Source organism: Haliotis asinina, chromosome 3 (genome assembly GCF_037392515.1).
Source record: "Haliotis asinina isolate JCU_RB_2024 chromosome 3, JCU_Hal_asi_v2, whole genome shotgun sequence".
Taxonomy (NCBI): domain Eukaryota; kingdom Metazoa; phylum Mollusca; class Gastropoda; order Lepetellida; family Haliotidae; genus Haliotis; species Haliotis asinina.
In genome coordinates this window covers 452,498-478,170 of record NC_090282.1, presented here as the reverse complement: position 1 = coordinate 478,170, position 25,673 = coordinate 452,498, and the positions used below count along the sequence as shown (strand labels likewise).

General features: G+C 40.7%; 2 protein-coding genes across 3 annotated transcripts in view; one reads left to right on the top strand and one right to left on the bottom strand.

Moving 5' to 3' along the window:
• Positions 1-16,628: 16,628 nt before the first annotated feature.
• Positions 16,629-17,966, bottom strand: LOC137277257 (putative proline-rich protein 21). Its single transcript, XM_067808917.1, has one exon. It carries the CDS (start codon positions 17,964-17,966, stop codon positions 16,629-16,631), a length of 1,338 nt encoding a protein of 445 aa, XP_067665018.1.
• Positions 17,967-18,231: 265 nt separating this feature from the next.
• LOC137279140 (kin of IRRE-like protein 2) overlaps positions 18,232-25,673 on the top strand; it is a 318,732-nt gene continuing 311,290 nt past the window's right edge. Inside the window, exon 1 of one of the 2 annotated variants that reach the window (XM_067811616.1) lies at positions 18,232-18,611. The gene's annotated coding sequence lies outside the window, so the exon portion shown is untranslated. The remainder of the gene's footprint in view (positions 18,612-25,673) is intronic. The other variant, XM_067811615.1, reaches the window with a different exon arrangement.

Below are 25,673 nucleotides of genomic sequence, written 5' to 3'. Positions count from 1 at the left end.
TGGTTGTGATAACTAAAACTATATATATATTACCATTTCAAACCCAAGGATATAATGTAACCAGTTCAAACTTATATCACATTCATACTTACATTCTCATACACACTGTGCTTTACTTGATTTATAAAATCAAGCAAACAAACATTGAAATGTGGGGAAGAGTTCTGCCCACAGCCCACACCCCAATCAAAAGCCAAAATTACAAACTGACATGCATATCTCACCCTAAATATACATTCAGTAAACTAGAACAGGTATAAAGAACAACCCTAAATATACATTCAGTAAACTAGAACAGGTATATAGAACAACCCCAAATATACATTCAGTAAACTAGAACAGGTATAAAGAACAACCCTAAATATACATTCAGTAAACTAGAACAGGTATAAAGAACAACCCTAAATATACAATCAGTAAACTAGAACAGGTATAAAGAACAACCCTAAATATACATTCAGTAAACTAGAACAGGTATAAAGAACAATCAATGTACTTATTTCAGTGTTGTAATATTACACCGGGGAAGGTGGAAATATTCTGTGTATAAAGAAGGGGTTACGGGCAGATCTCTTTCCATTAAATATTATACACTAAAACATTACTGGATTATAATTCAGCTTAGTGACCCTAACTTGTACATGTGCACACAAATTACAGTTTATCTTTACACATAAGTTACAGGTTACATTTACAGATAAACATTAACAATATGGCATTTAAAGATATACACACTGATTAATTGATATGAACAATTAAACTGACCTGTGGTGATTGTAAAAGATGGATAAATTCCAATACAGTGTAAATGTTTTGTCGTGCAAGCAGTGAGAGTGAAGCGTAGATTTGAATTCTTAACTCATTAAGCCCAAGAGCCACTTCACTGCTCAAGCCCTGTGCTGATTGCCTGGCTGGCTGTGGCGAGGCTAATTAGAGCTATTCACGCCTGATATCCCTGACAGGTTTCGGAGATTACAGGAAACTGTCTCATAATACGAGCAATTCCTGATTGTTTAATTGTTTAATTGTGTTGTAAAGGTATATGTTGAAAGAAAGCAGGAGTGAATATATGTCATATATGTAACATTTTACGTAATTTTATTGCATTTTCTCTTGTAGACGTTTGGTGGCGTGTGCATGTGTATTTTCTTAACACGTTTGTATTCTTTGTATGTAAGACATACTGCAACAAATTGTCCCTCTCATGTCATTGTGTGAGGTTAAATTGTTCAAAACTTCTATGTCAGTGGCAGCAAAGAAGAATTTAAGCACATGCCTAATAAGCTTCTATGAAAGAAGCGTTTTCGCTGATACGTTGCCAGTATGTACTGAATATTTTAAGGTAAGTACTAATAAACTAGTGTGTGACGTACATGGAACAGATTCACAGTTTATCACTTTAGTACATCTAGATTTAATGCAGAAAATATACGTTATCGCACGAACAGACATGTATACATATTGTATAATGCTATTCCTTGCACATACATAAGACAAAGGGTCATGGGATGGGCATCATCAAAGTTCCCTAATACGATGTTTTGTATCTCAACTGTTCAATATAGTCCCTGATTTGTTATCTATGACCAATGGTATCATGAGATACCTGTCACATAGGAAATGACAGGTGATGGGGCGTGGGCTACATTTCTGAAGAGCACGTTTGGTCACTAGACAGCTTGGATACAGATTGACTATTGGTTAGATCACTGACCAATCGATATGCTAGATTTCGGCTATATCAACTCTAGCTATCATGAAAAAGTTTGTGTATTGTGAACATACATAATGGTAAGGATGCCTGAAGTGTACGTGTAGGACTAACAAGCACTTTGACGAGTTTATTTTTCTTTGAAGCGCTCAAAGCACTACAATCCGATTATTTTTACCCCAGATAACCCAATCCAACCATTGAGTAGAGATAGTATTTATTTGCATATACATTTTGCGCACACTTCTTGTACATCAAACATAATGGCTTGCTGAACATTTCAATATAATCTGCGCATTGTTACGAACAAATGTCATAATTCAAGTACATGTATTATAGAATTATAACAAGTTACACGATACTGATTTATTGTGATGTATACACTTGTAGTTGAATCTCCCCAAATATTTATGAAGATGGGCATACTTATATTTGTTTTGAAAGCAAACGAGGTTCAGAAGATTGACAATGGGCATGACTCCACAAAACAGGTTGTCCAATGATGTAACAGCGCATTAGTTTGTTTTACACTTGTCACAGGACAAAACTTTACCTGGACATGCATTCGGCCAGAGGCTGTTGTTTTGAGGTTGAAAGAGGACGTTCATATATCTCATTTAGTGTTGTCTGATTGAATGATTATACACATTAGTTCAGTAACTGATATATTATCCTCCTTTTATTGACGATGGCTCTGATACACGTGATCATTACACTGGATAAGATAATTACAGATATCAAATACAAACGTTTCTTACACAATGCTTATGCAAATTGTAGTGAAAAATCACATTTCAAATCAGCATGAAACAGCTTGAACAAAATACCCCAGTTATCTTTGTATGGTTTATGTGTACTATATATGTATATTATGAGTAGATGCAAGAGTTATCACTTCATATTCAATTATGTATTATTGTCAACTTTTAAAATCAATAGTCACAAATGAATTAGGTCTAAATTAGTAACTTGGTTTATTTCAAATCTACACGAACATGGGTGTAATACAGTATTGCTGTTTATGTCTACGACTCATTATATGAACTATTACAACGAATGAATGAATGATTTAATTTAGAAGAAGGTTTTGTAACCTTGTCACCGCAATCAATGTGCAAACATAGTATTTTAGTATTCACTCCCAATGACAAGTAACAAACACTTACCTCCTGTAGCAACATCTCATAATCTTCTTTCTCGCAGACATATGTTCATTTGCCTGTATAAGCCCCCGACATTGCAGGCAATTGTTATCAAAACACATTAATAGTTCTTCTGATTAACACAGAAAGTAACCTCTCTCGTAAGAAAAGCTAATCTTTGATCATTACTGCTAAATTGATTGAAATTATAGGTACAGTACGAATTTAAAATGTAAAACGCATATGCGTGTCTCTCGCTGAATGAGAGGTGCTTTTCATAACCCCCAATACGTGGCTCTCGCTGTGCTGTGAGAAGCTTATTCATTTGCCACACATACACGGCTCTCGGCCTTAATGAGTTAAAGTAGGGCAAGAGCTTGAATGATCCAATCAGTTTTTATCAACTAAGGGCACATAATAATGTAATGACCCCGCCTAACCACTTTAAATGAACCTAGAATAACACTGACCTCCTAACTATTAATAGACATATGTTAAGATGAGTACAGTCATTTTCAAAAAAGCATTTGTTACTTATAATAAAGAAGAAATGTTATAACTGCAATGCAATGTGATTGTTAAAATATGAATATCTTTAGATATCCAATTATGAAGTGATATATCTGCAACTGCAATGAAACTATTAATATACAAGCATTGATAACACTATTAAGTGACTTAAAATGAGTATATACATGAGTGTGAAGTACAATATCACACTCATGATAGTCTCCACTTAACCCAACTCTGCTTAAACTCTAATCAATCAACTTTACAGCACCAATCATAACTACTCTAAACCCAACTCTGCTTAAACTCTAATCAGTTAACCTTACAACACCAATCATCACTACACTAAACCCAACTCTCATGCTCACAGCATTAAACTCTACGGTACAAACCTCTGCAAGAATACACCTCACATTTCTAAACCCTACATCACTAACCTCTGCAAGAATACACCTCACATTTCTAAACCTTACATCACTAACCTCTGCAAGAATACACCTCACATTTCTAAACCCTACATCACTAACCTCTGCAAGAATACACCTCACATTTCTAAACCCTGCATCACTAACCTCTGCAAGAATACACCTCATATTTCTAAACCCTACATCACTAACCTCTGCAAGAATACTCCTCACATTTCTAAACTCTACATTACAAACCTCTGCAAGAATACCCCTCATATATCTAAACTCTACATTACAAAACTCTGCAAAAATACTCCTCATATTTCTAAACCCTACATCACTAACCTCTGCAAGAATACACCTCACATTTCTAAACCCTACATCACTAACCTCTGCAAGAATACACCTCACATTTCTAAACCCTACATCACTAACCTCTGCAAGAATACACCTCACATTTCTAAACCCTACATCACTAACCTCTGCAAGAATACACCTCACATTTCTAAACCCTACATCACTAACCTCTGCAAGAATACTCCTCACATTTCTAAACCCTACATCACTAACACTTTGCAAGAATACACCTCACATTTCTAAACCTTACATCACTAACCTCTGCAAGAATACACCTCACATTTCTAAACCCTACATCACTAACCTCTGCAAGAATACACCTCACATTTCTAAACCCTACATCACTAACCTCTGCAAGAATACACCTCACATTTCTAAACCCTACATCACTAACCTCTGCAAGAATACTCCTCACATTTCTAAACTCTACATTACAAACCTCTGCAAGAATACCCCTCATATATCTAAACTCTACATTACAAAACTCTGCAAGAATACTCCTCATATTTCTAAACCCTACATCACTAACCTCTGCAAGAATACACCTCACATTTCTAAACCCTACATCACTAACCTCTGCAAGAATACACCTCACATTTCTAAACCCTACATCACTAACCTCTGCAAGAATACACCTAACATTTCTAAACCCTACATCACTAACCTCTGCAAGAATACACCTCACATTTCTAAACCCTACATCACTAACCTCTGCAAGAATACTCCTCACATTTCTAAACTCTACGGTACAAACCTCTGCAAGAATACACATCACATTTCTAAACCCTACATCACTAACCTCTGCAAGAATACACCTCACATTCCTAAACCCTACATCACTAACCTCTGCAAGAATACACCTCACATTTCTAAACCCTTCATCACTAACCTCTGCAAGAATACACCTCACATTTGTAAACTCTACATTACAAACCTCTGCAAGAATACTCCTCATATATCTAAACTCTACATTACAAAACTCTGCAAGAATACTCCTCATATTTCTAAACCCTTCATCACTAACCTCTGCAAGAATACACCTCACATTTCTAAACCCTACATCACTAACCTCTGCAAGAATACTCCTCACATTTCTAAACTCTACATTACAAACCTCTGCAAGAATACTCCTCATATTTCTAAACCCTACATCACTAACCTCTGCAAGAATACACCTCACATTTCTAAACCCTACATCACTAACCTCTGCAAGAATACACCTCACATTTCTAAACCCTACATCACTAGCCTCTGCAAGAATACACCTCACATTTCTAAACTCTACATTACAAACCTCTGCAAGAATACTCCTCATATTTCTAAACCCTACATCACTAACCTCTGCAAGAATACACCTAACATTTCTAAACCCTACATCACTAACCTCTGCAAGAATGCACCTCACATTTCTAAACCCTACATCACTAACCTCTGCAAGAATACACCTCACATTTCTAAACCCTACATCACTAACCTCTGCAAGAATACACCTCACATTTCTAAACCCTACATCACTAACCTCTGCAAGAATACACCTCACATTTCTAAACCCTACATCACTAACCTCTGCAAGAATACACCTCATATTTCTAAACCCTACATCACTAGCCTCTGCAAGAATACACCTCACATTTCTAAACTCTACATCACTAACCTCTGCAAGAATACACCTCACATATCAAAACCCTACATCACTAACCTCTGCAAGAATACTCCTCATATTTCTAAACCCTACATCACTAACCTCTGCAAGAATACACCTCACATATCAAAACCCTACATCACTAACCTCTGCAAGAATACACCTCACATTTCTAAACCCTACATCACTAACCTCTGCAAGAATACTCCTCACATTTCTAAACCCTACATCACTAACCTCTGCAAGAATACACCTCACATTTCTAAACCCTACATCACTAACCTCTGCAAGAATACACCTCACATTTCTAAACCCTACATCACTAACCTCTGCAAGAATACTCCTCACATTTCTAAACCCGACATCACTAACACTTTGCAAGAATGCACCTCACATTTCTAAACCCTGCATCACTAACCTCTGCAAGAATACACCTCACATTTCTAAACCCTACATCACTAACCTCTGCAAAAATACACCTCACATTTCTAAACCCTACATCACTAGCCTCTGCAAGAATACACCTCACATTTCTAAACCCTACATCACTAACCTCTGCAAGAATACTCCTCACATTTCTAAACTCTACATTACAAACCTCTGCAAGAATACCCCTCATATATCTAAACTCTACATTACAAAACTCTGCAAGAATACTCCTCATATTTCTAAACCCTACATCACTAACCTCTGCAAGAATACACCTCACATTTCTAAACCCTACATCACTAACCTCTGCAAGAATACACCTCACATTTCTAAACCCTACATCACTAACCTCTGCAAGAATACACCTCACATTTCTAAACCCTACATCACTAACCTCTGCAAGAATACACCTCACATTTCTAAACCCTACATCACTAACCTCTGCAAGAATACTCCTCACATTTCTAAACTCTACGGTACAAACCTCTGCAAGAATACACCTCACATTTCTAAACCCTACATCACTAACCTCTGCAAGAATACACCTCACATTCCTAAACTCTACATCACTAACCTCTGCAAGAATACACCTCACATTTCTAAACCCTACATCACTAACCTCTGCAAGAATACACCTCACATTTGTAAACTCTACATTACAAACCTCTGCAAGAATACTCCTCATATTTCTAAACCCTACATCACTAACCTCTGCAAGAATACACCTAACATTTCTAAACCCTACATCACTAACCTCTGCAAGAATACACCTCACATTTCTAAACCCTACATCACTAGCCTCTGCAAGAATACACCTCACATTTCTAAACTCTACATTACAAACCTCTGCAAGAATACTCCTCATATTTCTAAACCCCACATCACTAACCTCTGCAAGAATACACCTCACATTTCTAAACCCTACATCACTAGCCTCTGCAAGAATACACCTCACATTTCTAAACTCTACATCACTAACCTCTGCAAGAATACACCTCACATTTCTAAACCCTACATCACTAACCTCTGCAAGAATACACCTCATATTTCTAAACCCTACATCACTAACCTCTGCAAGAATACACCTCACATTTCTAAACTCTACATCACTAACCTCTGCAAGAATACACCTCACATATCAAAACCCTACATCACTAACCTCTGCAAGAATACACCTCACATTTCTAAACCCTACATCACTAACCTCTGCAAGAATACACCTCACATTTCTAAACTCTACATCACTAACCTCTGCAAGAGTACACCTCACATTTCTAAACCCTACATCACTAACCTCTGCAAGAATACACCTCACATTTCTAAACCCTACATCACTAACCTCTGGAAGAGTAAACATAAGAAACAGATGTAGACTGCACATGAATAAATATGCTGTTTTGACACTGTAGAGGTTTTAGTGTATGGCTAGATTATTACACAAAGTTAGAATTATATCAGTTTGTTGTACAAAAACATAGTTTATGGCTTGAGAATCTTATGGATCTGAGATTTTGTAGAAGATTGCTTGTGCCTTGTAAAGAATGGCACAAGTCCAGCTTAAGGTTTTATAACTTGACTCCTGTGTGTTATTCTTGCCATGCATTGATTGTATACTTTTTGAAAACACAGAATTCTTGTCAGCTTTTGAGATACAAGAATTGAGACTGGGTATTGTAAGTACACTAACACATAAAGTATAGCTTTTTATTTTACATAATTACTGCTGCTAAATGTTTGACTTTGTATCGGCCTTTGTTCAGCCATGTATGGATAGTATCCCACACCAGGGACTGGGCATCAAGGATTGGAATGAAACAATCTGCTGGTGTGCTTGGAACAATGCATCCCACACCAGGGACTGGGCATCAAGGATTGGAATGAAACAATCTGCTGGTGTGGTTGGAACAATGCATCCCACACCAGGGACTGGGCATCAAGGATTGGAATGAAACAATCTGCTGGTGTGGTTGGAACAATGCATCCCACACCAGGGACTGGGCATCAAGGATTGGAATGAAACAATCTGCTGGTGTGCTTGGAACAATGCATTCCACACCAGGGACTGGGCATCAAGGATTGGAATGAAACAATCTGCTGGTGTGGTTGGAACAGTGCATTCCACACCAGGGACTGGGCATCAAGGATTGGAATGAAACAATCTGCTGGTGTGCTTGGAACAATGCCTTCCACACCAGGGACTGGGCATCAAGGATTGGAATGAAACAATCTGCTGGTGTGCTTGGAACAATGCATTCCACACCAGGGACTGGGCATCAAGGATTGGAATGAAACAATCTGCTGGTGTGCTTGGAACAATGCATTCCACACCAGGGACTGGGCATCAAGGATTAGAATGAAACAATCTGCTGGTGTGGTTGGAACAGTGCATTCCACACCAGGGACTGGGCATCAAGGATTGGAATGAAACAATCTGCTGGTGTGGTTGGAACAGTGCATTCCACACCAGGGACTGGACATCAAGGATTGGAATGAAACAATCTGCTGGTGTGCTTGGAACGATGCATCCCACACCAGGGACTGGGCATCAAGGATTGGAATGAAACAATCTGCTGGTGTGGTTGGAACAGTGCATTCCACACCAGGGACTGGACATCAAGGATTGGAATGAAACAATCTGCTGGTGTGGTTGGAACAGTGCATTCCACACCAGGGACTGGGCATCAAGGATTGGAATGAAACAATCTGCTGGTGTGGTTGGAACAGTGCATTCCACACCAGGGACTGGACATCAAGGATTGGAATGAAACAATCTGCTGGTGTGGTTGGAACAGTGCATTCCACACCAGGGACTGGACATCAAGGATTGGAATGAAACAATCTGGTGGTGTGGTTGGAACAGTGCATTCCACACCAGGGACTGGGCATCAAGGATTGGAATGAAACAATCTGCTGGTGTGGTTGGAACAGTGCATTCCACACCAGGGACTGGACATCAAGGATTGGAATGAAACAATCTGCTGGTGTGATTGGAACAGTGCATTCCACACCAGGGACTGGACATCAAGGATTGGAATGAAACAATCTGCTGGTGTGCTTGGAACAGTGCATTCCACACCAGGGACTGGGCATCAAGGATTAGAATGAAACAATCTGCTGGTGTGATTGGAACAGTGCATTCCACACCAGGGACTGGGCATCAAGGATTGGAATGAAACAATCTGCTGGTGTGGTTGGAACAGTGCATTCCACACCAGGGACTGGACATCAAGGATTGGAATGAAACAATCTGCTGGTGTGGTTGGAACAGTGCATTCCACACCAGGGACTGGACATCAAGGATTGGAATGAAACAATCTGCTGGTGTGATTGGAACAGTGCATCCCACACCAGGGACTGGGCATCAAGGATTGGAATGAAACAATCTGCTGGTGTGATTGGAACAGTGCATTCCACACCAGACTGGACATCAAGGATCGGAATGAAACAATCTGCTGGTGTGGTTGGAACAGTGCATTCCACACCAGGGACTGGGCATCAAGGATTGGAATGAAACAATCTGCTGGTGTGATTGGAACAGTGCATTCCACACCAGACTGGACATCAAGGATCGGAATGAAACAATCTGCTGGTGTGGTTGGAACAGTGCCTTCCACACCAGGGACTGGGCATCAAGGATTGGAATGAAACTATCTGCTGGTGTGGTTGGAACAGTGCATTCCACACCAGGGACTGGACATCAAGGATTGGAATGAAACAATCTGCTGGTGTGGTTGGAACAGTGCCTCCCACACCAGGGACTGGACATCAAGGATTGGAATGAAACAATCTGCTGGTGTGGTTGGAACAGTGCATTCCACACCAGGGACTGGGCATCAAGGATTGGAATGAAACAATCTGCTGGTGTGGTTGGAACAGTGCATTCCACACCAGGGACTGGACATCAAGGATTGGAATGAAACAATCTGTTGGTGTGGTTGGAACAGTGCATTCCACACCAGGGACTGGACATCAAGGATTGGAATGAAACAATCTGCTGGTGTGGTTGGAACAGTGCATTCCACACCAGGGACTGGACATCAAGGATTGGAATGAAACAATCTGGTGGTGTGGTTGGAACAGTGCATTCCACACCAGGGACTGGACATCAAGGATTGGAATGAAACAATCTGTTGGTGTGCTTGGAACAATGCATTCCACACCAGGAACTGGGCATCAAGGATTGGAATGAAACAATCTGCTGGTGTGGTTGGAACAGTGCATTCCACACCAGGGACTGGACATCAAGGATTGGAATGAAACAATCTGCTGGTGTGGTTGGAACAATGCATTCCACACCAGGGACTGGGCATCAAGGATTGGAATGAAACAATCTGCTGGTGTGATTGGAACAGTGCATTCCACACCAGGGACTGGACATCAAGGATTGGAATGAAACAATCTGCTGGTGTGGTTGTAACAATGCATTCCACACCAGGGATTGGGCGTCTACTATTGGAATGAAACAATCTGCTGGTGTGGTTGTAACAGTCACATGCTTGCTCTGCATACAGTTTGCCAGCATGTCTCATGGTGTAATTGTATTTATAATATATAAAACAATCATCTTTGATAATGATTAGGATTAAAAATGGTTTAGTGCTAATTTTGCATCTTAATTCATCCATATTGACTGGTATACATCTGCAATGCACCATCTCCTCAGTGTCATATTCTCTTATGTTAGATTACTATCCCCACAGGGATGACGAAACAGGAATATGACATAGATAAATATTTCAGGAATGTTGATAATTATTATAAAAATGTTACATTCACTGACCTATAATTACATACAAGACTTTATATTATGAAATGAACCATAAATACATACATGTAAAAGGACCAGAGACTTGCTGAAAGAAAGACTTGAAAGCTGTGATTGGCTAATGGTAGAAGCATCACTCAACAGTGACTAATTACCTGTCTCAGGAAATGTATTAAATCTGTTTGTGAAACAGCATAAACATTTCTTATCTGAGCATCAGACTTAATTAGGGACTGAAATACTGTGAATTTCAATATTGGATGAATTGATCTGTTGATAAAGATGATTAAAAGACTTTCTTCAACAGATTCCAATATTAGCTCTTCTTATTAAATCTGAACGCTTACTCTGTAGCACAGCAATCCGGCTTTAGGCTTTTGTGACAACTGATCTCCTTGTATTGATTATCAAGTTGACAAAGAAACATTAAGTATCACCTTGATGGCCAGATGCTGAATGTATGTGCAGTTATTCTGTATCATCATAGTTAGCATATGATAAGAGAAATTAATTAAGTGCTCTCTGTCCTACTCACCTGTCTCTCTGGAGACTATATAACTGCAGACTTGTATTGGCGAGTCACTGAAGCAAGCATTCAACATCCTCTCATTGACAACTGTTGTAGTGTGAACTATGAACAATTGATTGACAGTGTAACATACGAATAAAGCCTGCCTGCTGCCTCTAGAGGCTGGTTCCAGAACAATGGTCTTTCACAGGCAGTAGCAAACAGCCTTGTTCGCTTGTTGAATGATTGCAACCATTCTCAATATTCTCCAAACATCCTGTCATACTGGGACATCAATACTTTGTGCTTCTGTCACATTTTGTTGCCTGATGCTATGGGTCATGCAACATGGATTATTCTCCTTTGACAAAGTAAGTGAAGCATTTAGTTTTACTGTCATGCTGAAACAACTGCTGTATTTACAGCTGTTTTGGCCATGTTGGTAATCCATCCATATCACTTTATTTGGAGCCTCTCATTGCAAGAACAGAAACAACTGGCATAGATTTTTGCTGAATTATTATTGACAGTTGACACAAGCATGATGGCTACTCATGGACAATGTAGGGCTCATTCATGTCCAAATTTGCATGCATCAAGAGATAGTTGTATTGATTTGCTGTTATTACTCATGCGATATGTTTCTCCTCTGATCACTCAAGAGTTATGGCAGTTTTAGAATTAATGTAGGATCAAGTCTGAAGGCAGGTTATGTCATTCAAGGAACTGATACACTTGCAAACTAGCAAGACAGTGACCACTACTGCACAGGCCACAAACTAATGTGGGGCATTGGTTAAAATCTCACAACTGATGATTGCTTCCTAACCAATAAATAATCATCAAAAAATTTGTTTTTGTGCCATTTTTCAGATTTTCCTATCCAAGTTGTCATTGCAGATTTGTATAACATGATACGACTTGCTACCTTAAAGTGATGACATATATTATCAACATAAACATTCTGGAGTCTTCAAGAATTATTCAGTCATGGCTTTTCCGTTAGTGAAGTGAGCTTTCTAAGAAAGTAAATGTTTTTAGTCCCTGACTACTTTGAAGATATGTTCCATCATCAAGTGTTTGAAGCAGAAAGTTCCAAAATTGCTGATATTCGAGTATGAGAAAATGTGAGCATTTGATTGGTCATTTGGTCACTGCGACCAATCCGGGATTATTTCAATTAAATGGAACACCACTACCACAAACAATGAGTAACTAAACCAATTTCAAGTATCCTCATACACAGTGTATCTGAAATAGGGTACGTTTCAAGGGTCAGAAGTAGGATATATCTCTTACACAATCTGAAGTATGTCTGAAGTATGATACATATAATAATAATAATAATCAATTCAGGAGGATGGGGTTTGATTAATATGGAAGCTCTTCATTTATTATGTACTTTTGCACATATTTACTTATCGGATGATCCTCTGGTGATGCATTTCAAGACTCACGATGAAAGCAAGGAATTCCACAGCTATTTTAAGCGTGCCAAGGTTGTTGGACACAATTTGAAGTTTGAAGTTGATTTTGTTCATGGCGATGTACTGCTGGACGGTACAATGATGGGAGTAAACCAGGTGAAGTCCTTCTCCAAGTCTGCTCAGAGTCGGTCCTTTGTGGAGAAGTTGTCTGAGAAGTCATTGCACTGAGTGTACATGCAGTGTGTGGAACAGAACAGCAATCCAACCGACTCCTTTGCCTGGATGAAGTCGGCTGGTCTCAAATGTGAAACTTCCTTTTTGCTACTCAGGACCAGTCACTTCCCACTCGCAAACGCCAGAATGTGATTCTTAATGAAAATGTGAACATGAAATGTCGTCTTTGCAATGAATTTACAGAGACTGTTCAACACCTTGTCAGTGGATGCCCTTCCTTGGCACAAACAGCATATCTTAAAAGACATGATGGCATGGCTCGCTGCTTTTACTCTCGTCTCCGCCATGCCTGTGGCTTTGACCCCGAGATCCATCCATGGTACGACCCTGAACATGTCAAGGGCGTCCTGGAAAGTGACAGCTATAAACTTCTCTGGAATAGGATGTTAAGGCAGGTGTAGCATGGCCTTTTTGTTGTAATTAAGACTGGATGTTAAGGCAGGTGTAGCATGGACTTACTGTTGTCATTAAAGCGGGATGTTAAGGCAGGTGTAGCATGGACTTACTGTTGTCATTGAAGCTGGATGTTAAGGCAGGTGTAGCATGGACTTACTGTTGTCATTAAAGCGGGATGTTAAGGCAGGTGTAGCATGGACTTACTGTTGTCATTAAAGCGGGATGTTAAGGCAGGTGTAGCATGGACTTACTGTTGTCATTAAAGCGGGATGTTAAGGCAGGTGTAGCATGGACTTACTGTTGTCATTAAAGCGGGATGTTAAGGCAGGTGTAGCATGGACTTACTGTTGTCATTAAAGCGGGATGTTAAGGCAGGTGTGGCATGGACTTACTGTTGTCATTAAAGCTGGATGTTAAGGCAGGTGTATCATGGACTTACTGTTGTCATTAAAGCTGGATGTTAAGGCAGGTGTAGCATGGACTTACTGTTGTCATTAAAGCTGGATGTTAAGGCAGGTGTAGCATGGACTTACTGTTGTCATTAAAGCGGGATGTTAAGGCAGGTGTAGCATGGACTTACTGTTGTCATTAAAGCGGGATGTTAAGGCAGGTGTAGCATGGACTTACTGTTGTCATTAAAGCGGGATGTTAAGGCAGGTGTAGCATGGACTTACTATTGTCATTAAAGCGGGATGTTAAGGCAGGTGTAGCATGGACTTACTGTTGTCATTAAAGCGGGATGTTGAGGCAGGTGTAGCATGGACTTACTGTTGTCATTAAAGCTGGATGTTAAAGCAGGTGTGGCATGGACTTACTGTTGTCATTAAAGCTGGATGTTAAGGCAGGTGTGGCATGGACTTACTGTTGTCATTAAAGCGGGATGTTAAGGCAGGTGTAGCATGGACTTACTGTTGTCATTAAAGCGGGATGTTAAGGCAGGTGTAGCATGGACTTACTGTTGTCATTAAAGCGGGATGTTAAGGCAGGTGTAGCATGGACTTACTGTTGTCATTAAAGCTGGATGTTAAGGCAGGTGTAGCATGGACTTACTGTTGTCATTAAAGCTGGATGTTAAGGCAAGTGTAGCATGGACCTACTGTTGTCATTAAAGCGGGATGTTAAGGCACGTGTGGCATGGCCTTTTTGTTGTCATTAAAGCTGGATGTTGAGGCAGCAGTAGCATGGCCTTTTTGTTGTAATTAAGACTGGATGTTAAGGCAGGTGTAGCATGGCCTTTTTGTTGTAATTAAGACTGGATGTTAAGGCAGGTGTTTTTCTGGCCTTGTTGTTATTATGGCTGCTTTGCAGTACCCAAGAAATCATTGATGACATACAGTGAATAGTCACAAGGATGTGCCTAAATATGTCTGAAACAATTGTAAGTGAAGTTACGTTGTGTTATATTGAAAATGTGTATGACCCAATTCCACACACTGACACACTTTTAATTTTTTTTAAGTGTTAAAAAGCTCACCAGTTATTATGCTTGTCACCATGGCAGGCACTGTTTAGAGAAATGCCTCAGTGAAAGGGACCAGACAGACATAGCATATAATGGATGTTTAGCTCCCAAATGACTTCCCACCACCATTGAGAAATTACGAAGAACACAAATTGTACAAACCTGAACAGAGTTGTGTTTTACCATGGCTCCCTGCATGACTATTAAATATATATATGGTGCCATGGCCTCTCTAAGAAGTTAGCATTGATTAACTGCAGATACAATTTTGTGCCAAGTAAGCAGATCGCCTTGGGCTTCTCCATCTTAAATATTCACACCCTGGGGATGTGGCTTTCATTAATCACTGGTGACATGATCATTCTCTATGGACTCATCATGATGGGATATTCACCAGGGCACTTGGGACTGACAAAAGACATTCTTCCTGAAAATTGTCAAAATTGTTTCCATTACCTTGTGTACCATTAACACTACATGATACCTTGTGTACCATTAGCACTACAGGATACTGTGTGTACCATTAGCACTACGGGATACTGTGTGTACCACTATCACTACAGGATAATGTGTGTACGATAAGCACCACATGATACCTTGTGTACCATTAGCACTACAGGATTCTGTGTGTACCACAAGCACCACATGATACCTTGTGTACCACAGGTTTCTTTTTTCAATTATGAGAAAAAACTCATCAGATTTCATGCAGCACATTTCTCAGTTTTGTCTCCAGCACCAGATGTTGCTATGGACTTGTGACCTATATGATAGAGTTGCCTCAAGCACCAAATGTTGCTATGGACTTGTGGCCTATATGATAGTGTTGCCTCAAGCAGCCAATCTTGCAAATGACTTGTGTAGTATATGTCAATGTTGCCCCAAGTACTGATATATCTTGATACACTTGCACACACACAACACACAACACACACACACATCTGTACTATGTCCTGTATATCTGCACAAGGTCATCTATGTCCACACAAGGTCATGTTTATCTGCTCAAGGTCATGTATATCTCTACAAGGTCCTGTGTATCTGCACAAGATCATGTATATCCGTACAAGACTCTGTATATCTGCACATGATCATGTATATCCGTACAAGACTCTTTATATCTGCACAAGGTCATGTGTATCAGCAAAAGACTCTGTGTATCTGTGTATCAGCACAAGACGCCGTATATCTGCACGGTCATGTATATCGATACAACATCATGTATATCTGCACAAGGTCATGTATGTTTCCAAATGGTGTCAAGAACTTCAGATGGAACTATTCTGCATATGTATATTGACAAAGAAGTAATGGTGGGTCTGTTATGTGATGTGTATTGATGAAAGGAAAAAACGTTATCATGTATATTCCTCTCTCTGTGAGTTGTCATTAGATGATATCATGCATGTCATGAAAATATTATTTTATGTTTGATAGTGTCTGATGTTTTATTCATTCACAACTTTAAAATGTTATGTGTGGAAGAAATGGAGCAGCATGAGAGTGGTGAGAGTGTTGATAAAGGTCTGTGACAGCTGTGGAGACAACCATCGCCATCATAATAGCAGATAGCATAAACATTCTGCATGAGGACATGCAAGACAGTGCAACCAACTTCACAATACAGGTGTTACATAATTACCTATAAACTTTACACAGGCATGACATGGGTAGCTGTGGTGGTGGACAGGACCAGTGGATGGGTTGTGAGATAGGGTGGTGGTGGACAGGGCCAGTGGATGGGTTGTGAGGTAGGGTGGTGGTGGACGGGGCCAGTGGACGGGTTGTGAGGTAGGGTGGTGGTGGACGGGGCCAGTGGACGGGTTGTGAGGTAGGGTGGTGGTGGACAGGGCCAGATAGGATGGTGGTGGACAGGGCCAGTGGATGGATTGTGAGATAGGGTGGTGGTGGACAGGGCCAGTGGATGGGTTGTGAGATAGGGTAGTTGTGGACAGGGCCAGTGGACGGGTTATGAGGTAGGGTGGTGGTGGACCTGGCCAGTGGATGGGTTGGTGAGGTAAGGTGGTGGTGGACAGGGCCAGTGGACGGGTTGTGAGGTAGGGTGGTGGTGGACAGGGCCAGTGAATGGGTTGTGAGGTAGGGTGGTTGTGGACAGGGCCAGTGGATGGGTTGTGAGGTAGGGTGGTGGTGGACCAGTGGGCCAGGGCCAGTGGACGGGTTGTGAGGTAGGGTGGTGGTGGACAGGACCAGTGGATGGGTTATGAGATAGGATGGTGGTGGACCTGGCCAGTGGATGGGTTGGTGAGGTAAGGTGGTGGTGGACAGGGCCAGTGGACGGGTTGTGAGATAGGGTGGTGGTGGACAGGACCAGTGGATGGGTTGTGAGATAGGGTGGTGGTGGACAGGACCAGTGGATGGGTTATGAGATAGGATGGTGGTGGACATGGCCAGTGGATGGGTTGGTGAGGTAAGGTGGTGGTGGACAGGGCCAGTGAACGGGTTGTGAGGTAGGGTGGTTGTGGACAGGGCCAGTGGATGGGTTATGAGATAGGGTAGTTGTGGACAGGGCCAGTGGATGGGTTGGTGAGGTAGGGTGGTTGTGGACAGGGCCAGTGGACGGATTGCTGAGGAAGGGTGTTGGTGGACAGGACCAGTGGATGGGTTATGAGATAGGATGGTGGTGGACATGGCCAGTGGATGGGTTGGTGAGGTAAGGTGGTGGTGGACAGGGCCAGTGGACGGGTTGTGAGGTAGGCTGGTGGTGGACAGGGACAGTGGATGGGTTGTGAGATAGGATGGTGGTGGACAGGGCCAGTGGACGGATTGTGAGATAGGGTGGTGGTGGACAGGGCCAGTGGATGGGTTGATGAGGTAGGGTGGTGGTGGACAGGACCAGTGGACGGATTGTGAGATAGGGTGGTTGTGGACAGGACCAGTGAACGAGTTGGTGAGATAGGGTGGTGGTGGACAGGGCTGGTTGATGGTGGTGGACAGGGCCGGCCATTTGACTAACATATCGTGTGACTCTGTCTGGTCTTGTTCAGAGGTGATGCAAGTACTTACATGATTGTGGAAAATGTAAATGAATTCGTTTCCCCATCTTCCTTGGAATGTCAATACACTGCTTGATATATCTGACTTGTAATATAAGAAGCTGACATGTATATAAACTGTGATTTGTCAAGATAAAACCAATTCATAGAAAGCATCAATTCGTGGATGACTTGTGGGGCTTCATATCACAATAACTGTATAATAAAATGCTTTCCATCAAATAGTTGGAGAATCCACCAATCCTGATGTCCCTGTAAATGAAGGAATCCAAGTATTCCACTAGGGACTGTGGTGAGGGGGATGAGGTTTGTCGGCACCTGCGGGTTGAATGCGACCAGGAAATCATTGAACTCAATGTGTCTGGCTAGCACGCTGTTGTAGCTGCAGCAGATCACAGTGCCAGTCAGAGTGCTGAGTTACACTGCTGTTGTTAATCGTGTAAGAGGACCATGTGATCTGGCAGTGTGCAGTTAGAAGGCCGATAAGGAGTATGCGTGTGGATATAGTTGAGGTGCTGTAATGGCCACCTGTCTGGAGTAATGGACAAGGGTACTGGTGTCTCTACTACACAGACTGACAGTGTCTGCTGACTGCTGCCACTCAAAGGTAAACTGTCATTCATGTCTGTTTGCATCTCACTCAATGGTTGGTCAGATGTATGAACATGTAAACAAACTCCTCTTCATTACTGTTGTGTTACAATAAGGAGGGGTAACTGCAGCTTGTATTTTGGAAGAGAAGTGATAGTGGTTGATGGCTTGTACATTAACCATACTGGTATTTTCCATATTTCCTGTTTTAATTTTGATGCTGCAGTGACAATGTAATCAGTATTAACAACTCAATCCAGGTTGTAATCAGCAAAACTTGATCAACTGTCTCGTTAGAAGTTATATATGATAATCGTTCTACAGCACATTTTGCAAGCAGCCTTTCATGTGTAATCAGTAAAATAATATCACCTATATCAGTTATCAGTTTAGCTCATTTAAAAGTTGAAAAACATTTTAATTCCTTAACCTCACGAGCATATACAAAAACAATGGCAAACAGAAGTAAACAGCGGTAAACCATGGTTGGAAAATGTGTATGCGCACTGTGGATATTGGTTCATTGTTTGACAGAGTAGATATGGAGGGAACTCATAAAAAACAACCCTTTTATTATATTGGCAACCTAATAGGCACAGCATCACATGCTGTTATTGCAATGGAACAAAGGGGCACATGAACATTGCAGTGGGCTGTATCATAAATGTGATTCAGATGCAACAAAATACCGTGATGAAAATTGAAAATTGAAGTTCACTTTGTCCTATGACAGTTGGATAGCTGGCTGTGAGCAAGAGGCATGTGTAAAAGTATGATTGAAAACACTCATCCATGGTCGCATAATCATATCAGCTGGTCTCACAGCTGGATATTGTTGTGATCTCGTGACCAAGCATTGTTGTCAACTGATGGCTGAACATTGTCATCTCACTACTGAACATTCTTATCATGTCGTGGCTGAAGAATTTTGTCATTTCATACCTGAACATTGTGTCATCTCATTACTAAACATTGTCATCTCACTACTGAACATTCTTATCATGTCGTGGCTGAAGAATTTTGTCATTTCATACCTGAACATTGTGTCATCTCATTACTAAACATTGTCATCTCACTACTGAACATTCTTATCTCATGGCTGAAGATTGCTGTCATCTCATGTCTGAACATTGTTGTCATCTCATGTCTGAACATTGTTGTCATCTAATTACTGAACATTGCTGTCATCTCATTACTGAACATTGTTGTCATGTTGAACACTGTCATCAACTCATGACTGAAGACTGTTGTCATCTCATGAATGAACACTGTCGTCATCTCATGAATGAACGCTGTCATGATCTCAGAATTCACTATTGTTTCAAGACTGATCAAGACATAATTGTTATTATCTTATGAATAGTTGTTATATCCTTTGATAACTGACTATTGTTGTATCAATTAATGACATTGATGATCAGTGTAGTTGTTTCCTGGCCAAACTGACTTACAATCTTCTGACTGAACGCTGTTTATATTCATATGGCTGAACAATACTGTCAGCGTTTTTAATACATACTGAGTGGTTTTATGTGACAGTTATGAAACTAATGACATGTATTATATTGGTGTATCAAATGTTGATGGGTTTATGTTTCCATGACAGTTTAAGAGTTCGCTACAATTAGTGGGTCATGATGACACCAAACTGAAGGAAAGTTTCATGTCATGAACATAGATGTTGTTTGTGGAGATTGTCAAAAAATATGACATCACATGATAGTGGAGATTGTCAGTGCATGACGTAGAGGTGGAGATTGTCAGTTTATGTCGTAGAGGTGGAGATTGTGAGTTTATGTTGTAGAGGTGGAGATTGTCAGTTTATGTCATAGAGGTGGAGATTGTCAGTTTATGTCGTAGAGGTGGAGATTGTCAGTTTATGTCGTAGAGGTGGAGATTGTCAGTGTATGTTGTAGAGGTGGAGATTGTCAGTGTATGTCGTAGAGGTGGAGATTGTCAGTGTATGTCGTAGAGGTGGAGATTGTCAGTGTATGTTGTAGAGGTGGAGATTGTCAGTGTATGTTGTAGAGGTGGAGATTGTCAGTGTATGTTGTAGAGGTGGAGATTGTCAGTTTATGTCGTAGAGGTGGAGATTGTCAGTGTATGTTGTAGAGGTGGAGATTGTCAGTGTATGTCGTAGAGGTGGAGATTGTCAGTGTATGTCGTAGAGGTGGAGATTGTCAGTGTATGTTGTAGAGGTGGAGATTGTCAGTGTATGTTGTAGAGGTGGAGATTGTCAGTGTATGTTGTAGAGGTGGAGATTGTCAGTTTATGTCGTAGAGGTGGAGATTGTCAGTTTATGTCGTAGAGGTGGAGATTGTCAGTTTATGTCAGTGTTCGCTACAATTAGTGGGTCATGATGACACCAAACTGAAGGAAAGTTTCATGTCATGAACATAGATGTTGTTTGTGGAGATTGTCAAAAAATATGACATCACATGATAGTGGAGATTGTCAGTGCATGACGTAGAGGTGGAGATTGTCAGTTTATGTCGTAGAGGTGGAGATTGTGAGTTTATGTTGTAGAGGTGGAGATTGTCAGTGCATGACGTAGAGGTGGAGATTGTCAGTGTATGTCGTAGAGGTGGAGATTGTCAGTTTATGTTGTAGAGGTGGAGATTGTTAGTGCATGACGTAGACGTGGAGATTGTCAGTTTATGTCGTAGAGGTGGAGATTGTCAGTGTATGTTGTAGAGGTGGAGATTGTCAGTGTATGTTGTAGAGGTGGAGATTTTCAGTTTATGACGAAGAGGTGGAGATTGTCAGTGTATGTTGTAGAGGTGGAGATTGTTAGTTTATGTCGTAGAGGTGGAGATCATAAGTTTATGTTTCTCTGTTCCTGACAGGGATAGTCTAGACAAGAGTGGTTTGTTCATCTTCGACTATCTCTTTTATTGACTGGGATAGTCTAGATTGGTGTGGACTGGGCCAGTAAATGGGTTGTGAGATAGGGTGGTGGTGGTGGACAGGGCCAATGGACAGGTTGGTGAGGTAGGGTTGTGGTGGACAGGGCCAGTGAACAGGTTGGTGAGGTAGGGTAGTGGTGGACAGGGCCAGTGAACGGGTTGGTGAGGTAGGGTAGTGGTGGACAGGGCCAATGAATGGGTTGGTGAGGTAGGGTGGTTGTGGACAGGACCAGTGGATGGGGTGGTGAGATAGGGTGGTGAGATAGGGTGGTGGTGGACAGGGCTGGCCATTTGAGATGTTTTGTGGCTAGTCTGTTCAGTCTTGTTCAGAGGTGATGCAAGTACTTACATGATTGTGGAAAATGTAAATGAATTCGTTTCCCCATCTTCCTTGGAATGTCAATACACTGCTTGATATATCTGACTTGTAATATAAGAAGCTGACATGTATATAAACTGTGATTTGTCAAGATAAAACCAATTCATAGAAAGCATCAATTCGTGGATGACTTGTGGGGCTTCATATCACAATAACTGTATAATAAAATGCTTTCCATCAAATAGTTGGAGAATCCACCAATCCTGATGTCCCTGTAAATGAAGGAATCCAAGTATTCCATTAGGGACTGTGGTCAGTGGTTTGTCTATCTTTGACTATCTCTTTTACTGACTGTGATAGTCGAGAGAAGAGTGCAGTCAGAAGTCTCTGGTTCATTGAACAGCACACAGAAAGCTCTGATTCATTCATACTTTTCTAGGACAGTTCATGAACAGCAAACAGCTCTTTGTTTCATTCAACAACATTCAAAAGTTAACCACTTATGTTTATATTTAGGATTTCACTTTTTCAGTAAAGTACAGATTCTAGTACAGTTGTTTGGTTGAGTCACATCCAGGATTTGAACCCACTTCCTCAGAGTCAGGCGTCTATTCACCAGCACACAAAGTTAGCTGCTTAACCCTCTCTGCTACCTTTCAGTTTCTGTGCACTCAGTGATGATGGATTAAGCACTGCCCACTGTTGTGTTTCTCTCACTCATCCCTAATATGTATGAACTGTCTTGAAGGAAGCACATCTGAGGCAGCAAGGGAAAACAATATCTGAATTAAAGCATTGTCGGAAATAGAAAAAAACTGTTTGGGGCTGTTACTCTGTATCCCTCAAATTTACGCTGCTGCAAGTAGGATACGTCGAAATAACTCACTTTGACCTCACTGGGCATTCAGTGTGATACGTCGAAATAACTCACTTTGGCCTCACTGGGCATTCAGTGGGATACGTCGAAATAACTCACTTTGGCCTCACTGGGCATTCAGTGGGATACGTCGAAATAACTCACTTTGGCCTCACTGGGCATTCAGTGGGATACGTCGAAATAACTCACTTTGGCCTCACTGGGCATTCAGTGGGATACGTCGAAATAACTCACTTTGGCCTCACTGGGCATTCAGTGGGATACGTCGAAATAACTCACGTCGGCCTCACTGGGCATTCAGTGGGATACATCGAAATAACTCACGTCGGCCTCACTGGGCATTCAGTGGGATACTTAAGAGAGTATGCAGAAAGACCTGAGTACTTGTAAAATCAGACAAAACTTAGAAAAAATACAACTACCTGCTGAAAACAATAGATCAGGCTATAGATGGTAGTTATGTTGCTCAGCCAGGTATGACGACGGAATGTAAACTCACCTGGCACTAAATGCATGCCCTGCCCATGGGCTCAAGGGAAATTTTGTGCTTTTCATGTGTGTGGATTATGTCTCATCTGTTGATGAACATCTTATGTGTCTTTTTTTGATGAAGTTTATGTTAAGATATGTAAATGATACCTGCTATACCTGATAGCCATAAAATATATATAGATATATATATGTGTGTGTCATGTCAACCCAGAATTGACATTATTTGTAAGCTGTTATGACACGCCGTGTATTTCCCCAGTTAAATTCCCCTAAAGGATTATCATGTCTTAGCTGATATCTCTATCCCCTAGCCCGAATCTAACCATCATCTACAACACCCATCCTGGTTTGCTTTTGAGACGACCCCTCCCAACTGTTTCTTTTTCGTAGTGATACTGAGACTCCATGGTAACTACATCCTTAATAGTTTCAGCATGAAAGTTATTACGACATTTTTACGACAGTTATCGTTTATTATGAAACTAAGCCTGATTTTAAAATAAGCATTTAAAAAGTGCCCTTTATAATACAATATCATCGTGCATAATTTGCATAACGCCATGGTCTGTTCCAAATATGTCGCTTTGGAAAAAATCTGCATTGCTCATCTCTGGATAAATTTCTCCTCACTGAAGTCTTTTTTTTCACATTTTCTATCTCTCTACCACTGGAACTGTAGTTAGGCTGTACTTATTGTAACAGATATTTCACACTTTCGAATATCAACAGCCTAAATTGTAGAGATAAACGTGAAAAAAACAGTATTTTGTCTATTTCCAACAGAAGTTTTGTCATCGGTTCTGTTAATTTATGATCAGTTTGTGCAATCATTGTAACCTGAGGTCGAGAAAGGCCCCTGAGCAGAGATGAATACTGAATTTACACATCCAGTTCCAGAGGCATTCAGTATTAGTAACAGCTGAAAATTAGTTGATTCATATGTTATATATTAAATGCTAAATAAACTTGTTTTGGCACTATAATAACGGAAGAGTGGACTTAGTGTTTAGATGAAGTTTTTATATTTTTTAAACATACAGTAGTGTATTGCTGTTGGTGTTAATTTTAAAGTGATGGCAGGTGATGCACATGTCTTTCTACCTTTTATTTCCTATTCTATCACTGGCAATTATGGTTGAAAATATTTTAAACTATAAATCAGTGCAAAGAAGTCCTGTTTGACATTCAAAAGGAACTTTGTGTGATTACCTAAAAGTAGATGTAGGTCACAGGCTTGATCCCACTGACCTCCACTCATCCGCAGTTTGATATCATTACCTGGTCTCAACAACCTCCACTCATCTACAGTTTATTATTTCCTGGTCTCAATGACCTCAACACATCCACAATTCTTAATTACCTCGTCTCAATGACCTTCTTTCATCCACAATTCATAATTACCTGGTCTCAATGACCTCCTCTCATCTACAGTTTATTATTTCCTGGCCCAATGACCTCCTTTCACCCAGAATTCATAATTATCTTGCCTCAGCGACCTCCACTCATCTACAGTTAATTATTTCTTGGTCTCAGTAACAGATATTCTCCTGTACAAAATCCTGGAACAAGCCCTCTATAAAAACTGGAATGCAAAAATTGAACATTTATACTGCAAATGAAGAGGAGGGTTAGGGATGTTTTTGCAGTTGTTGGAGGTACACTAAATGTTAACACTGTGCTTGAATGTTGTAGATGTCTTTACCAGTCAACGTCGTTCAGACTAGACTAGGCTTACAACCTCTTAAAACATGCACTGCTATCAGTTAATCATGTTGTTGACAATGTTATACAATCATATTATGGCGTGGTGTATTTTGGGCAAAGGATGGACCTAATTGGAGTTACGCTTAAGTCAGATGTCACTCTCCCTGACACAACCACAGTGTGACCATCAACACCAACCCAGCAACACCCTAAATACTGACTAAATACTAAATACTGACACAACCAAAGTGTGACCATCAACACCAACCTAGCAACACCCTAAACACTGACTGAATACTCATTTCTGACACTACCACAGTGTGACCATCAACATCAACCTAGCAACACCCTAAATACTGACTAAATACTAAATACTGACAAACCACAGTGTGACTGTCAACACCAACCTAGCAACACCCTAAATACTGACTGAATACTAACTTCTTACACAACCACAGTGTGACTATCAACACCAACCAAGCAAGACCCTAAATACTGACTGAATACTAAATACTGACACAACCACTGTGTGACTATCAACACCAACCAAGCAAGACCCTAAATACTGACTGAATACTAAATACTGACACAACCACAGTGTGACTGCCAACACCAACCTAGCTGTAAGGATCTGGTGATTATTATAAGTGATTAAAGGGCTGGTAATCAAATATGTGATTAAAGGGCAGATAATTCAGGTGCCTTGTCACATATCTTTCGAAGATCAACAGAGATGGTCAACAGACAAGCTAATCATTCATTTTCAGGAGAGCGTACAAA

Excerpts from the sequence above, each read along its gene's own strand:
- LOC137277257 (XM_067808917.1), bottom strand. The coding sequence starts at position 17,966 with ATGTTAGTCAAATGGCCGGCCCTGTCCACCACCATCAACCAGCCCTGT.